The 16,800-nt window shown below is 53.6% G+C and overlaps 1 protein-coding gene across 1 annotated transcript in view; it reads right to left on the bottom strand.

Moving 5' to 3' along the window:
- Window positions 1-15,496, bottom strand: part of EPHB2 (EPH receptor B2) — a 185,917-nt gene extending 170,421 nt beyond the window's left edge. Inside the window, exon 1 of the mRNA XM_060015781.2 lies at window positions 15,377-15,496. Within this exon, the coding sequence (XP_059871764.1) occupies window positions 15,377-15,437 (61 nt within the window). The 5' untranslated portion in view covers window positions 15,438-15,496. The remainder of the gene's footprint in view (window positions 1-15,376) is intronic.
- Window positions 15,497-16,800: the final 1,304 nt, after the last annotated feature.

The following is a 16,800-nucleotide window of genomic DNA, read 5'->3' as shown; positions in this document are numbered from 1 at the left end:
TGGAGAATAAGGAAATATCACAGTCTAGATGCCAAAGGGAATCTGAGGGGGAGAAATGTACTCTGGTTTTTTGTGTTTGTTTGTTCTTCCATCCATTTATCCAACCAACTATCTAAAACATGCAACCATTTTGCCATTATCCATCCATCCATCCATCATCCCTCCACCCATTCAACCATCCCTCCATCCATCCAATCCATGCAATCTCCATCCTTTTCTCTATCTATCTATCTATCTATCCATCTATCTCTATCCATTTATCCACCTATCAACCTGCCCATCATTCATCCATCCATCCAATCCATGCCCTCATTCTCTATCCATCCAGCCATCAATCACTCAAGCTCCCATCCAACTGCTCAGCTATTTAGTTCTCCAACTGTACTCTACTCAACCAGTATGACTGAGGATCTCCCAGTATGGTTGGGGGTAAACCAGACACGTTGACACAGTATCCAGTATGATCTAACCTAGGCAATATAAAACAGGTACATACAAAGTGCCACTAAGAACACAGAAGTCACCAAGGACAGTCCAACACTACACACAGAAGCGGGAGGGATCAGAGAGGTCAGGGCAGGCTTCAAATAGGAGACACTCGAACTTGGTCTTAATACGCAGCAAGAATTAGCCAGAGGAAGAAGGTGAGAAGGGTACTCAGGCAAGGGGGCAACATAAAACAGCATGGTGTATTCTAGAAGTCCCAAGGCCTGAGTCCTCATGACCACTTGATTAACTGTGAACCCTGGGCCAGTCCCCAACTTTTCCAAGTCCATCTGCCTCTATAATTTCCCCTCGATTCCCAGAGAGAAAGGGCCATGTCCAACTACAGCTGGGAGCAAAGTTGCCACATGCTGCCCTGGCTTGTGCTCTGGTGGCTACAATAGAGGTAAACCTGATGGGGAGAAAAGCGGGCCCCCAAAGTTTTGTGGGAGAGCCTTTGCTGTCAAGTAGACACAGGTGTAAATCACAACCTCACATTTTGCTGTAAGTTACTTAACCTTTGAGTCTTTCTTCCTTCTTCTGAAAATGAAGACACCGCTAACAGTTCCCACCTAGGCCACATCGAGCACTGAATAAGGTAGAACAGGGGGATCCCTTGGTCGGCCGTAGGTATTCTATTCTTCCTAACTGCTGCCAATGTTCAAGTCCTCCTGGGTGCCAGGCAAAGTGATCTCAGACATACATGGATCACTTCTCAGTCAACATTAGTGCTTTGTCCATGTCAGCAATTTATGTTCAAATGGTTCAGCAAAAAATATACACATACATACACATACACCCATACAAAGAGGGATGCAAATGTGGCAAAATGGTCACAATTGTTGAATCTAGGTGAAGGATATATGGGTGTTTACTTAAAATTTTTCTGTATGTTTGAAATACCAAAAAGAAGAAAAGAGGGACTTCTCTGGTGGCACAGTGGTTAAGAATCTGCCTGCCAATGCAGGGGACACGGGTTCGATCCCTGGTCGGGGAAGATCCCACATGCAGCGGAGCAACTGAGCCCATGCGCCACAACTACTGAGCCTGTGCTCTGGAGCCCGTGAGCCACAACTACTGAAGCCCACCAGCCACAACTACTGAAGTCTGCGTGCCTACAGCCCGTGCTCCACAATAAGAGAAGCCACTGCAATGAGAAGCCCGCGCACCGCAACAAAGAGTAGCCCCCACTCGCCGCAACTAGAGAAAAGCCTGCGCACAGCAAGGAAGACCCAGCACAGCCAAAAAAAAAAAAAAAAAAAAAGAAAAAGGAGAAGGAAAGAAAAGAAATCAGCTCTTTGTCAATCTATCTTGACGTCAGGCTGCCTGAATTTATTTATTTATTATTATCATTTTTTAACTTATTTATTTTATTTATTTTTGGTCTTCGTTGCTGTACGCGGGCTTTCTCTAGTTGCGGCAAGCGGGGGCTACTCTTTGTTGCGGTGCGCGGGCTTCTCATTGTGGTGGCTTCTCTTGTTGCGGAGCACGGGCTCTAGGCGCGCGGGCTTCAGTAGTTGTGGCTGGTGGGCTTTAGAGAGCAGGCTCAGTAGTTGTGGCGCACGGGCTTAGTTGCTCCGTGGCATGTGGGATCTTCCCGGACCAGGGCTTGGACCCATGTCCCCTGCATTGGCAGGCGGATTCTTAACCACTGCGCCACCAGGGAAGCCCAGGCTGCCTGAATTTAGAGTCCAGCTCCATCATTACTGGCTGAATGACGGTGGGCAAATTATTTATTTTCTCTAAGCCTTAATTTTTTCATCTATAGGATGCAGGCAATAATAACACTAAACCCAGTTCCTGGTCTCTAGCAAGCCCTCAATAAGTGCTTGTTGCTACTGTTATTATTACCACTACTCTTATAAATCACTAAACCGCTGAGAAACTGAGGCTAGGAGAGGTTGGGTAAACACCTGCTTTTCATACATTATCTCTTTTATCGGTGATATTATCCTCATTTGCCAGATGAAACTAAGGCCAAGGAGGAAATGACCTACCCAAGGCGACACAGCTGGTGCGTGGAGAAGCCAGGATTTAAACAGTCTGACTGTCTCCGAAGTCCAGGATCTTGCCGCAGCCGTCTCCTGCCTCGTCTATGTCCCTGGACCCAGGCCAAGGGGCCTGGCCTCATCGGAACCCTTTCAACTCCAGAAGGGGCCAGTCAGAAGGGAGTCCTGAACTTTGCTGGCGCGGCTGGGCTTCCGGGCGGCTCGGGGACACCCAGCATCAGGGCCTCCTTGGCATCTCAGGAGCGCTTTCGACTGTTTTCCCGAGAGCCGCAGGAACTGCCATCTGAGGCTGTGGGGAGTGACAGCTGACACTGACGAGGACAGGCGAGAGGACGTACCAGCCGGGGCCCCAACTCGAACAGATTCCCTGGGCCACAGCCTTTCGTGGGTTCCAGAAAGGCCCCACGGGTTCTGGCCGGGGCAGTTCCCAGGCTCTGCCTCCCCGTGAGAGGTGGAGAAGCCCTATTCAGGCGGACGCATCCCACTGTGCGCTAAGCCGCTTTCTCCCCACTTACACGTTTCAGATGCTTTTTGTCCTTCCGGCTTCCCATGGACTCAGGCCAAGTGACAAGTTGGTGCTGTGGACATATGTCGTCGCCATAATGGGAATGTTGACCCCACACTCTCTCCCTGCTGGGGCCAGGCAGCTTGTGCCCCGCCCCGATGCTTGGCATGCCCTGTTCTCAGCCACAGGACCCTTTCCAGCTCCCCAAATACATCACACACTCATGGGCCTCCCATTCGGATCTCTGTTGATGTCCCATTGCCTGGAATGCCTGCCTTGCCACTTCTTCACCTGGCTCTTCCTTACTAAGCATCTTAGAAGTCACCTCTTCTAGGAAGCTTTCCTAACCCCATTTTACCATGGAAGAAACTGAGGTGCAAAGAGGTAAGTTAAAAGGGCCAAGGTCAGGCTGTTTGTAAGTATCAGAGCCAGAGGTCCAACCTGGCATGGTTCTACTCCAAGACCACGAGCCTTCCATTCCACCAACTCTGCCCTCAAAGAAGAAACTGAAGGAAGACATGCTCTCTGCCTTCAAACATGGCAGATGCCTGCAAGAAGGGGCTTCTGCACCTGGATTGTTCTGGAAGGTGGGAAACAGAAACCATGGAGGGAAATTCCAGGAAAAAAGACTCCCCAGTCCAAGGTTATGAGGCATTTCCGACACCTTCACTGCCTACCAGCATATCTGACACCTTCACTGACCTTAGGCAAGTCACTTCAGCTCTCTGAGCCTCAAATTCTCCATCTGTAAAATGGAGGTAACAACACCCTTGCTACTTCTCCCCGCAACACCTCAGCTAGAGCTTGTAAACTGTCAGCCAGGGAGCCAAATCCAGCCAGCAAACACGATGTGGTTTGGCCAGGACTATATTTTAGAATAAACTGAGCAAACATTTAAAACCCAGTTTTTCCATAAACATCAGAATTTTGCAAACCAGGGCTTCCCTGGTGGTGCAGTGGTCAAGAACCGCCTGCCAATGCAGGGGACACGGGTTCGAGCCCTGGTCCGGGAAGATCCCACATGCCGCAGAGCAACTAAGCCCGTGCGCCAAAACTACTGAGCCTGTGCTCTAGAGCCCACGAGCCACAACTACTGAGCCCGTGAACCACAACTACTGAAGCCTGTGCAACTAGAGCCTGGCTCTGCAACAAGAGAAGCCACTGCAATGAGAAGACCACACACCGCAACAAAGAGTAGCCCCCGCTCGCCGCAACTAGAGAAAAGCCCGCGTGCAGCAACGAAGACCCAACACAGCCAAAAAAATAAAATAAAATTAATTAATTAATTTAAAAAAAAAAAAAGAGTTTTGTAAACCAGAAGATCTGGCAAAACTGCGCCCTAATCCCGGCACAGCAACACGGTCAAGAGTGGGTAGCACCTGCCTTCTTTAGACAAGATGTGCTCTCCCGGGGCACTGCTGTTTGTTGAACGCCCAGCTCACCTCACTCATTCACAACCCGGACAGCCTGTGAGTCTGAGGTCTCAGGCCAGGACTCTTGGGATTTATTTATTTATTTGTTTGTTTATTTATTTTAATATAACTGTTTAATATGTTTAAGAAGGAAAAGGCTGAATCTGTTCAGTAGAGACAAGAAAGATACAAAAAAGACACAAATGGAAATTCTAGAGAGAAGGAACACACTGGATGCTATAAGAGCAGGTTAGACACTGCAGAAGAAAGAAGGCATAAGTACAAAGGTTACCACCAGAACAAAACCAAAAACCTTCCTAAATACCAAACATATTTAAATAAACCAGAGTAAAGAATTCACATCCGGTAGAAAAAGAAGCACAGGCAATAAAATACACAATATTATAAAATATCACAACAGAGTTGAGACCAAACATATCAGTTACATCAATAAACATGAGCAGGGGCTTCCCTGGTGGCGCAGTGGTTAAGAATCCGCCTGCCAGTGCAGGGGACACGGGTTTGAGCCCTGGTCCAGGAAGATCCCGCATGCCGCGGAGCAACTAAGCTCGTGCGCCACAACTACTGAGCCTGTGCCCTAGAGCCCACGAGCCACAGCTACTGAGCCCGCGTGCCTAGAGCCCATGGTCCACAACAAGAGAAGCCACCGCAATGAGAAGCCCGTGCACCACAACGAAGAGTAGCCCCCGCTCGCTGCAACTAGAGAAAAGCCCATGCGCAGCAACGAAGACCCAACGCAGCCAAAAGTAAAATAAATAAATTTATATAAAAAAAACAAAAAACATGAGCAGGCTTAACTCACTTACTAAAAGAATAAGACTTAGACTTTGGGTAACAAAACTAGACCCCAAATAATAATTCAGCTCCCCTTGTGCAAATAAGAAACATACCCAAACATATTTTTAGTGTTTCTAAAAATAAAAGATAGACTAAGGTGTATCAGAAGGACTCTTATGATTTATTATGTGCTTATATTACCTGTGTAGGGACTTCCCTGGTGGTCCAGTGGGTAAGACTCCACGCTCCCAATGCAGGGGGCCCAGGTTCGATCCCTGGTCAGGGAACTAGTTCCCGCGTGCATGCCACAACTAAGAGTCCGCATGCCGCACCTAAAGATTCCGTGTGCTGCAACTAAAGATCCCGCATGCTGCAACTAAGATGTGGCGCAGCCAAAATAAATATTTAAAAAACTAAAATAAAATAAAATGACCCTTCCCCACATGTAATTAAGAAGAAAAGTAAACAAAATATATTGTCGGTGTAGGCTTGATTCCTGTTCAGTCAGCAAACAGAAGCCCTGTTTCCTGCTTAATGGTTTGACAATAAAATTTGTCTACGTGTTGCCCATGGTCTTCAACACATCTTTGAAGGCACTGCTCAGAGCTGTGTCCCCACCTACTTCACCATGTGCACACATCTCCACGTGCTCTCAGCCAACCTGTAGTCCAGACTTACGCTTAACAGCAACTGGTCAACCAATGCCTTTAGACATTCAGATTTCCCCCAGTGCTTCCCTGCTCCTACAGTGGCCCCTGGCTAAGGCAGGACTGACAAACCACAGTCACGTCATTACAGGTTCTTTTACGGTTGAATGAAGAACACAGCTGCTCCCTGGCACAGCCTTCTCAGGTGGTTAAATCATGATCCCCTATTTACCAAGGAGAAAACTGAGGCCCAGAGGGGCGATGTGACCTGCTCCAAGCCACAGGGGCGCCTTGGTCCCATCCTCCAAATTCAATCCCACCAGCCCAGGGCCTCTTCCTCATGGTCTTGAATAGCTATGACCTGGGTTATTATTTGTAATTAATTTGTAGGTTCCTTTACTGCACAAACATCTCTTTAGCGCCTACCATGCACCAGGCCTTGGGCGGAGCAGGGGACGAGGTGAAGTGGAGAGTCCCTGCCCTGTCGGTCCCGGTGGTAGACTGTCTCCCACGTGGCCACCAACTATACGGGCCGTCGCTAAACACAAAGCCGTCTCCCGTGAAGGGGGCCTACAGCTAAGTCTGGACCACAGGTTGGCCCAGAGCACAAGGAGATGCGTGCACATGGTGGAGTGGGCGGGTGGCGGGGGGCGATGAGCATCACCTCCAAAGACGCGCTGAAGACTACGCTGGGCAACGCACGGGCAGACGCTGCGTGTTAAACCGTCGGCAGGAAACGGCGCTTCCCTTTAACGACGGAACAGAAAATCAAGCCCAGTGTATTTCCCCTCTCCCTGAACCGGATGAGGAAGCCTGGGATGAATCTGAGATGGCTTTGTGACCTGCTTTGGCTGCAGGGGTGATGTTCTGTGACATTACAGCCCAGGCCTCGAGAAGTCTTACGGTTTCTGCTTTACCCTCTTGGGAAGCCAGCCGCCAGGGAAAGCTCAGTGTAGACTACTGACCAGTGAGAGATCGTGAGGAGTGAGAGAGCGGGCCCGGTCTTCCAGCCTTCCCTACCAGGGCCTCAGAGATGTGGGTGACCTTCCGGCACAGCCTCGCCGAGGGCAAGCTCAGGAGTGCTCCCAGCCGACACCACGTGGAGCAGAATGCCCAGCCTCATCCAGCCACTCCACTGAACCAGGAGAAACGCTAAATCACTGTTGTTTTGAGACAGTACATTTTGCGGTGGCTTATTAGGCGGCAGTGGATAACTGATACACTTCCCAGGGGCAGAGCCCTGTCCTCTTTCCAGCTCTCTCCTCCCTTGCTTGGAGCCTGGTACTGGGCATTGAATCCCGGAGCTGGAAGGCGCCTCCAAAACCACTGAGTCCCACTTCCTCATTTTAGACAGGAGGTAGCTGAGGCCCGGGGAGGAGAAGCAATTTACTCCAGATCACAAGACAGACAGGGGCAGAGCTAGGAGGCAAACTTGAACCCTACAGGAGCCAGACAAGTAACACAAATGTGTGACGCAAGGTGGTGGTGAGCTACCCCCGTGTTCACGTGTTCTATCTGAAGAGGCAGCCGCTATTCGGCTCCAGCCAACTGTGGCCATGTGGGAATGTGGGCCCAGGGAAGCCAGATTGTCTGACTTCTCACAAAGCCAGAAACGGGATTGCTCTGTAAACGCTCTTGATTTTTAAATGTTGGCTGAGAATTCAAATTGGATTGACGATCTCTGGGCCTTGAGACTGGCCTTGGGCTTCAAGCTTGCTCTGGCCACTGACCTTGTGCAAGTCCCGTTATCCCCCCAGGCCTTAGTTTCCTAATCTCTAAAATGGGCCCCATGGCTCCCGCCCACTTACCGGGTTGCTGTGAAAACCCGATGAGCTAGCGGGTTTAGAAATACAAGCTACGAATGGCCCCGTGACTGTTCCACAGCCTCAGTTCTCTGTGGAGGTACCCCTTACAATGTAATGAGTTAACACCCGATTTGTCTAAGTTAGAACAACATTATTCTGACCATTATGACAGAGATTGCATTTTTATGGCAGGTTTGTGAGTTCCAGAACCCTCCCGCTTGCATTATCTCAGGATGTTGATGGAGTCAGAGCTGGATGGCTGCCTTGGAGACCCTCGCCAGAGCCAAGCATTTCCTCTGAGCCAGGAGATACATTCCAGAGGCCACTTGAAGGGCGGTGAAGAGCGTGAGCTTCAGAGTCCTCCAGACCTGGGTTCAAATCCCTGCTTCCCACTCCCTAGTTACGTGTCCTTGGGCTAGTCACTTTCTGAGCTGCAGTTTCCACATCTGTAAAATGGGCGTAATAATCAAAGCACTGGGTAGGCTGTGGGGGCAGCTGCACGAGATGACATATACAACGCCCTTAGCAGAGCTAAGAGCTGTTATCATGATCATGTATGGAAGTTGGTGCCTGGCAGGCATAGATAGGACCAAGAAGGAGGGCACAGCTATAGAAGATCTTGTCCCTTTCCTGGGATTAGGGAGGCTGAATTGGGGTGGGGATGGACCCTTGAGAAAAACCTGGATGGGAACCAGAGAGGCAGGCTCGAGGGGCCTTTCAACTACTCAGCAAACGTTAGATAGACTCAGAACTTAACTCTGAAACTTTGGCTTTTTCCTGGGGTTAAGTGAAGAGGGCGAGAGCTGGAGAGACAGCCCCCTAGTAAAACGGCACCCACATCCCCCTACTCTGAATCCGGTTTCCCACTGGTTTCGAAAAATAACAGCCACAGTTAATATTCACTGCGTGCTCATCACACATGAGGTACACATTCAGTCTGTCAGCTTCATCTTTCATGCATTAACCCATTCGTTCCTCACAACCACCTCAAGAACTGTTATTATCCCCATTTTAGAAGTGACGGAACCAGGGCTCAGAGAGGTTAAGTAACTGACCAGAGGACACAGAGTAAAGGACAGTCTGACTCCAGACATCCTTGTAACCCCCAGGCTATGCTGTTTATGGAACAAGGGAGAGAGTGGTCAGGGCTTGCCTAAAGGGCTCTGGGATTTCAGAGAAAGGAGCAAGTACTCCGGCAAGGAGTAAGGGTGCTGACATTTCATAGTAATGACAACTGATGAATACTGGCACAGCCGCGGGTCAGGCTGCTCTGCTGGCCACTGTATACAGGACCTCATTTAACCCTCACCACGAGCCTCTGACAGGCAGTATCTCCCATTTACAGATCAGCAAACTGAGGCTCAGAGAGTACATCACTTGCTCGAGGCCACAGAGCAGACAAGGTCTCTTCCCTGAGGATACCCCTACCCCCAGGGGGCGGCAGCGGGGCTGCAGATGGCTCCAGGAAGCTCACGGCCCAGGCTAAGGGGGTCTAGGCAAGGCCCCCAGGTGACTCAGGAGTACCGAGGAGACAGGTGTCCCCTCTCCACCCTCCGGAAGGCACCTGCTTTAGAAGGCCCTAAAACCCTAAAATGCTTTCAAGGCAGCCTTATCAGACAGCCGATCCCAATCAGGAAGCTTCCAGGTGCTGTCACGACCAACCGCCCACTCTACCCCTGAGAGGTGTGCAAACATTCTGCCCTGCCCTGCCCTCCCCCAGCCAAGCCTCCCTCCGCTCACCAGCAGGCAGGCAGCCTGGGCCGGGGGCACTAACTGATTGATTTCACTTCATTTCAGTCCTTTCCAGCTTCCTGCTGAGGCTTCTCTTCCTCTTTCCCGGGAGTCCTGTGTTTTATCTTAGGGCACTGGGTGGGAGGGGGGCGCAAATCTGCCTGCCCAATGGAAAGACCTGGGGAGTGAGTTAAAAATACAGATCCCTGGCCTCGATCCGGATCTACCAAATCTCCAGCTGAGTCAGGCGAGCAGGCCAGGCCACGAGATGGGACGGGGCCTCGGTCAGAGGTGCAGGCCAGGCCCACCTCTGCCAGGAGGCCATCCTGGTCTCACTCCTCCACCCTCTGAGGGAGCACAGCGCCTCTGCCTTGTCCAGCCCAGGCCTGTCACCAGCCAGCTCCATCTGCCCCTTCCTTTAGGGATCTCTCTGCCTGCAGGGGTTTGACCTCCAGCCTAAGCTCACAGGTGAGCTCTGGGCAGGCAGAGATGACAAGCTGGTACCCTGGGCCTTGCTGAGTACCCAGCATAGCTGCCCAGAGAACCTGCCCCCATCCTGGCTTTGGGGCTGATGCAAAACCTTGATGAAGTGGCGGGGGCCAAAGGCACCAGGAAGAACAACCCCCTAGGAGGGGCTGGGGCCACAGCAGGGCAGGGGGGCTGGCAGTAGGGCCACGGGGCCAACCTAGGACTCAAGCCCTCCACTGTGAGTCTGGGTATAGGCTTGTGTTTTCACAACTGTTTTGAGAATCTTCTGAAAGCTAAGGCCCCTCTTCCTTGGAAAATCACATTAACATCCAACATTCTATTATAATTTCAGGGTGATCCCAGAGCCCCACAACTAAGAAGGCCTGTGGACTCCAGTTGAGAGACCCCCCACCCTCAGTTCCCTGCCATTGTAAGAACCAAGTATTTGCCCCCAACAGGGCCCTGAAGATGGAGGCAGAGATGGGGCTCCAGGCCTGCCCACACTTGTGGGGTCACCATCCCAAGGCTGAGGGACAGTTAGGAGCCTGTGCGATGGGCTGGGGGAGACACAGAGGGCTGATTCGTTGCCTGAACAATCTAAATGCCAAAAAGCCGGGGTGGGGGGAGGCAAATTAGGACACAGCCAACACTGACCACACCCATAGGCACTCCAAGGAAGAGGGCCCTGGTGGGGCTGAGAACAGCCTCTACTGTACATAGCCACGTGCCCGACATTTTATGTGGGTGTCCACAAGAACCCCTGAGGACACGGTGTCCAGCTCCTTGCCCAGGGCACACAGTGTGCAGTGTTGGGATTTGAACCCAGGTCTGATTGCTCAGAAGGCTGTGCCTCCTTTTCTCTACTCTACAGTCAGTGAAGTTGGCCAGCCTTGTTTCCCACCAAAGCTGGAATCCCTTCTCCCACCCAGCACCTGACAGGAAGGAGGTGCCTGGTGACTCTTTTAAAATATATAGATGGATGGAGGAATGAATAAGTCAACTTGCTTTTGAATTCGGGCTTTAAATCTAAGCCCTGATTTCCTGGCTAAGACGAATACATGAAAGCAGCCTCCTTTAAAAATGAGAAGCAGGAGAAATAAACATAAAAGAGAAACCAATTCTAAATTAATCCCACTGAAGGTCGCTGGGTCTTAGATAGGTAATGCCCAAGCAGAGGGCTGGGCTGGGAGTGGGAGAGACAAGAGGTGTATGGCAGGGGGAGGGGCAGGCAGGCTCTCTCAACCTCTGTAAGAAGGGGGACTTGCCTAGCACACAGCTGCTGCTGGCCCATTTGAATCCTGAGCTCTGGCTGCACTGATCTCTGCATTATCCCCATTGGCCTGCATTCTGGATCCCTGCTCACATCATCCCTACGCTTCTCCCTCCTGGAAGATCTCCTTCATCTCCCCAGCCGGATGACTCTCTCCTCCATCTCTGTATCCTTCTCCGGATACTTACTGTATAACACAGTATAATATATTCGTTCATTTGTTCACTCAACATTCATTCATTCATTCATTCATTCAATGTTCCTTAGCTGATTATGTCTTTCAGTTACTGGGCACCATGTGACTGGGCTCAGTTCAAGGCACTGGGCTGCCGTAGCAAACATGGCAGACAAAAACCTCTTCCCTCCTGGAGTTTACAGTCTAGTGGCCAAGATGGACACTAAACAAGGAAACCAACAAATCTCTGATACCGTTTCACTGATGGCAGTGGGTATTCTGAAGTAAAACAAAGCAGGAGGGATAGAAAGTGTCTGAACTCAGCCTGTTTTAGATGAGGTAATCAGGGAAGGCCTCTGGGAGGCGGCATTTGAACGGAGCTCTTTTTACCACAACTGTGGACACAAAAATGAGCCAGATGAGCTCCCTCAGGGAGCTCAGAGTCTAGCAAGGAAGAGACAAGCTGGCCTTCTCTTGACTGGGTAGGACAGGGTCTGGCTCACCTGAATATCCCACACACTGAAGCCAGTGATCTTTCCAAAAACAAATCTGGCCAGGTCCCTCAATGTCTCAAGAACATTCAATGGCTCCCCACTGCCCTCAGCATCAAGTTCAAACTCCTCAGCCTTCCATCCGAGCCCTGCTCTCCATTCTCAGCCTCATCCCCCTTTGCTGCCCTCAACACCCATCTCCCTCAGATACACCCAAGTAAGTACCCAATCATCATGCCTCTGTGTCTCTACACACGCTGTTTCCAGGCAAAGAATTTGCCTCCTCTTAGTCCCAAAGTTAACCTCCTTAACTTTTGGGAACACAGTTCATTAATGTGGCAGGTGGCTGACAAAGTTTTGTTGCAGAGAGAATGGGAAGTAAGAAAATGAGGCAAAGAATAAAGCCATAAATGACAAAGTGACCGGCTTTCCATCCTGAACGGCTTCTGCTGCCCCAGGTGGTTCACAACTTCCTCCTGGCAGTACTTGGGATACACTTACCACATTATATCTTGCCAACTGTTTCCCCATCAGTTTGTCCCCTATCTCCCTGCCCGCCCCAGGAGCCAGCACCACACCAGCTAGATAACAAGCTCCATAAATATTTGGAAACCAAAAGAACAAGTGTACAGAGGAGACCGGTTTTCTCTAGACTTCAACTTTTGGATTCCATCTAGCGGCTGATCTTCTGTTGGACACGTCCCTAGCGCACTTCCATCCTCTCCAAGTGCCCACGCCGGATGCTCCAGACTTGCGTTGCCTTTGGAGGGTCTCCTGGTTTGGGGGAGATACTAAGATACTAAACTCACCATCCTGACACAGGGACCCTCCCCCGCCTGAAAAAAATCTACACACACCCTCTCTCCTCTCTCAGAGGCTGGGGATTTCCTAGACCTTAACACTCAGGACAGCCTTGTTACTACAGGGCACGAGGAGGGGGAAGGGCCAGGAGTGGTGGCCACACGTCTCTGGGTACTGGGAGCCCCAGGGGCTGCCCTCCCATCACTCCAAGTTTCAGACCTGTTTTTACAGACTGTGCTACTCCCGGGAGGATCCTGTCTCTTCTGGTTGTGTCACTGAACAGCACTGCCCATCCCCATCTTCCATCCCCCAGAGGCCACACAGTTCTTCAAGGTGACTTTTTGCCATCCATTATCTGGTCTGAATCTCACACACACGCCTAACCATTGGCATGATTACCCTCACTTGACAGATGAGAAAACTGAAGCTCAGGGAAGGGAGGCAGGGTGCATATGATGGAATCCTAGGAGACTAGGTTGAACATTTTAGACCCAGAGAAGCTGAGCCCCTTATAGGGAAGGGAGCTGGCCCAGGGTCCCATAGTAAATGAGAAGTGGGGCCTCTGACCGCCACCTCGCACCACCTCCCCCTCCATTAGGCCAGCTCCTTCTTAACCCCTAATGGACTAGACTCCTTAGTGTCCAGGGGGCAAAGGAAGAGCCTGAAGCAAGGTCTGGGGTGCCGACCACAGCCCTCCTCCCAGCCTGCCCCCCAAGTGGCAGCCCAAGCAGCCATGCCCTCCTGTGACGTCAGCAGCTGATCAGCCCTGTGTCCAGGGTCCAGGGCCCTGGGTCGAGTCTGGCCAGAGCCCACCAGATTCCGACCGCCGCCTCCCAGGGACATGGCCGGACAGACGTGGCCCTTCCATCCACCCCACGGTAATTAAAAACACACCCAGGCCTTTTCCAACACGAGAGGGGCCAATTTTCTTCCCCTCCAGCACCGCTGACTACAATCCGAATAGCAATATTTATGCCAAGCTCCCCATAATACTGTAAACATCCCAATGTATAGCGGGCCAACGCATGAGTCATTTCCCCAAAGCCAGAGCTAATAAGTGGTACCTCAGCCATATTCCAGGGAGCTCCCATCAGCACCAGGCCTCAGGGCTGCGCTCCACACCCAGGGCCCGTGGCACCCTTGGTGCCCCAGTGGCCCCACTCCGGGAAACCTCAGGCGGCCGCCAAATCCTCCAGGAGCCGGAGGACAGCTGCCTCTGTGCCAGAAACTACGGCTGCCATCCAGGGACACCCCTCCACCCCCTGAACTGCGGTCACTAAAGCACTCATTACTGAGAAACTAAAGTTATAGCACGGGATCCCCCATTGCGCCTTTTGCAGAGGCTGCAGCCTCCATGCCTGGTCCGATCAGGGTTTTTTTTGTTTCGGTATTTTTGGGGTTTTTGAGCTGCAAGAAGGAAAGGGGCTTCACATCATCCCCAAATGGCCCGAGATGAAGGTACCCCTCGGTCCTATGGTGGCAGAATCCTGGAAGAGGTCACCCTGTTTAGGGACAAGAAGACCCAGCAAAATGAACAGAGCACAAGCTTCAGAGACCTGAGATCCCCATTCTATTTTTATCACCCAGTGACCACAGGGTGAGACACTGACTTTTCTGAGCCTTAGTTTCCCTTTCTACTAGAAGGAAGTAAGATTCATACCCACCTGACTTTCGTGGAAGACTTATTTTGGGGAATCCGACAAAATTGTGGGTGGGAAAGCACTTTGTAAAGCTTAAAGTATCTTGTCAACTGTGCAGCACGTTGTAAACCACAGTACTTTGCATATAGTGCAAAGTACTTCATAAACTGTAAAGCGGTTTGAAAACTGTAAAGAGCTGTACACATGAGAACCATTATCCATATTCCTTTCTTGCCCTACAGGCTCGTCCATTTCTGGTGGACACACCCAGACCCCACTAACTTTCCCTCCAGAGCAAGCTGGCTCAGGAGACTTGGCAGCCACCCTGACCCCTTGAGGGTCGGGTGGGACCAACACACGAGGCTATGGAGAGACGGCCCAGAGACCCTGGCCAAGGCCAACACATGGCAAGAGCATCTGGTCCGGCCCTGGCGGCAGCTGGAGAGTTCCCGGGGCTCCAGCGGCCACTCTGAGCTCTGCCGCCAGCGGGGCGGTGGCCGGCAGGGGTGCCCGGAGACCCCGCGCAGCTAAGAGATGCCCACGGACCCATCCCCCCCGTAGTCCTCCAGGGGAGGGGACCCCATTGTAAGCCGCGGGAGATGGGCAGGCACCAGAGCGGGGGTGCTGGCGCGCTCACTTCCACTCTGCCAGTCCCCGCTCTTCGGGGCTCCGACCCCATCCCGGGGGCGCGGACCGGGAGCCCCCACCCCAGCCAGTCGCGGTGCCTTCCTCCCTCCGCTCCCTGCCAAACTTTCCAGCCCCAACTGCGCGCCGGGCCCCGCGGCCGGCGCCCCTCCACCCCGTGCCGAGCAAGGCCAGGCCCGCGCGCAGGGGGTGGCCGGGCCGGGGGCGGCGAGCGCGCGTGGGCAGCCCCCGGCCCTGGGCGGCGCTCGCCGGGCTGGCTACAAAGCCTCCGCAAGATGGTCCCTTCGCCTCCTCCTGGCACAGTCAATCAGCGCCCGCCGTTCCCGGGCGCCCGTGGGGCCCGCGCCTCCCGGCGCGGCCGGACACACCTCCCCGCGGCCACCTGCGCCCGGCGCGAGCCCCGGGGCAAACTTTGCGGGCCGCCGGGCGGAGGTGGGCGCCGGTGGCCGCTCATGCCCGGCCGCTCCCCGCCCCCATCACCCGCCCGCCCGCTCACCTTCCACGGCGGCGAGCAGCGGCAACAGCAGCAGCGCGGCCCCCAGCCTCCGCAGGGCCATGGCTGCGCTTCCCGGGGCCTCGGGCCGCGGCGCCGCGGGGCCCGGGCGGCCCGGGCGGGAGCGCGCGCCCCGGGCTCGGGGGGCCGGGGGGAGCGGCGAGGCGCGGCGCACAGACAGCCGCCGCCACCGCGCAGCCAGCAGAATGAGCCATCCAGCCCGGGCAGAACGGGGACCCGGGCTCCGCCAGCGCTGGGCGCGGCCCACCTGAGCCGCGGGCGCGGGGGGATCCCGGCCGGGCCGCCGCTCCCCGCGCGCGCCCGGGACCCCAGCTGGCCGCGCGCGCTCCTGGAGCCCCAGCCCCCCGCGTCCTCGGGGCCACCCGGGGGCCTTGCGGGCGCTGGAGCGCGGAGCTGTCGCGCGCTCCGGTGACTGAGACGCCGGGCTCCCCCCGCGCAGCAGTGGTCTCTCCCGGCGCTGTGGCTCCTCCAGATAAAGCAGCGATTTCAGCCCAAATGTTTCTGAATTTTTATTGAATGCTGCAAAGCCGGAGAGCGTCTGGCGCGGCTGACAGGGGCAGGGAAAGGGGACCCTGGGCGAGGGCGGGGGAAGGGGCTGCCCAAAGCGGGGCGGGCCCTACCTGTCAGGGCCGGGAGTGCCACCCCCCTCGCCTCAGCCCTGCCACCCGGGTCCCTGCAGCTCCGAAAGGGACCGAACTAAAATGAATGAAAAAAAAAAGGGGGGGGGGGAATGGAGATGGGAACAAAACAGGCGTCTTTCCCAGGCGCTGGGGCTGGGCTGGGGCCTCCGCCTGGGGGAGTGGGCCTTGGCGCTAACACTGGGGCCTGGGGTTGGGGGGTCACTCTGGCAGGGGCGGGCCGGGCCCTGGCAGGCAGACCCCAGGCCTACCCTCCCTGCCTTGTTCTGAGCGAACCCACCAGCCCCTCCCTGTAGCCCCTTCTGTCTGTACACTGGATTTCTCTCTCTCTGTTCATCTTGTTCCCAATGCAGTTTGGGGGTGGTGCAGGTGGGGGGGGTGTCTCGGGAAGCCACCCCCGCCCCCATGGAATGGACCTGTCTGTGCAGCTATGGTTTTGTGCTGTAGTTGTCCCTTCAGGGAGGACACAACCCCTTGTTCCATCCCTGCTCTGACAGTCTTCATCACCATCATCATTAAGGGCTTTGCTGAGGCTGATGGTGGCCGAGCTGCAGGGGGGCTACAGGAATCACCCAGTCAGGGCCTCTGGCCTTTGGTAGCCACACTCCTGACAAACAAGACTTAACCAGGAGCTTCCTGCCCTGTGCAGTGGGTGTAAGTGCCCAGTGGAGGAACAGACGGTTTAAATTCAATCGATGCCACCCGGACCTCTCCCATCCCTTTGTCCCACAATCTATCAAAACGTCCCAGCAATCCCCTCCCTTCAGG

This window comes from Delphinus delphis, chromosome 1, assembly GCF_949987515.2.
Source record: "Delphinus delphis chromosome 1, mDelDel1.2, whole genome shotgun sequence".
Taxonomy (NCBI): Eukaryota; Metazoa; Chordata; class Mammalia; order Artiodactyla; family Delphinidae; genus Delphinus; species Delphinus delphis.
This window is presented reverse-complemented; position numbering and strand designations above follow the sequence as displayed.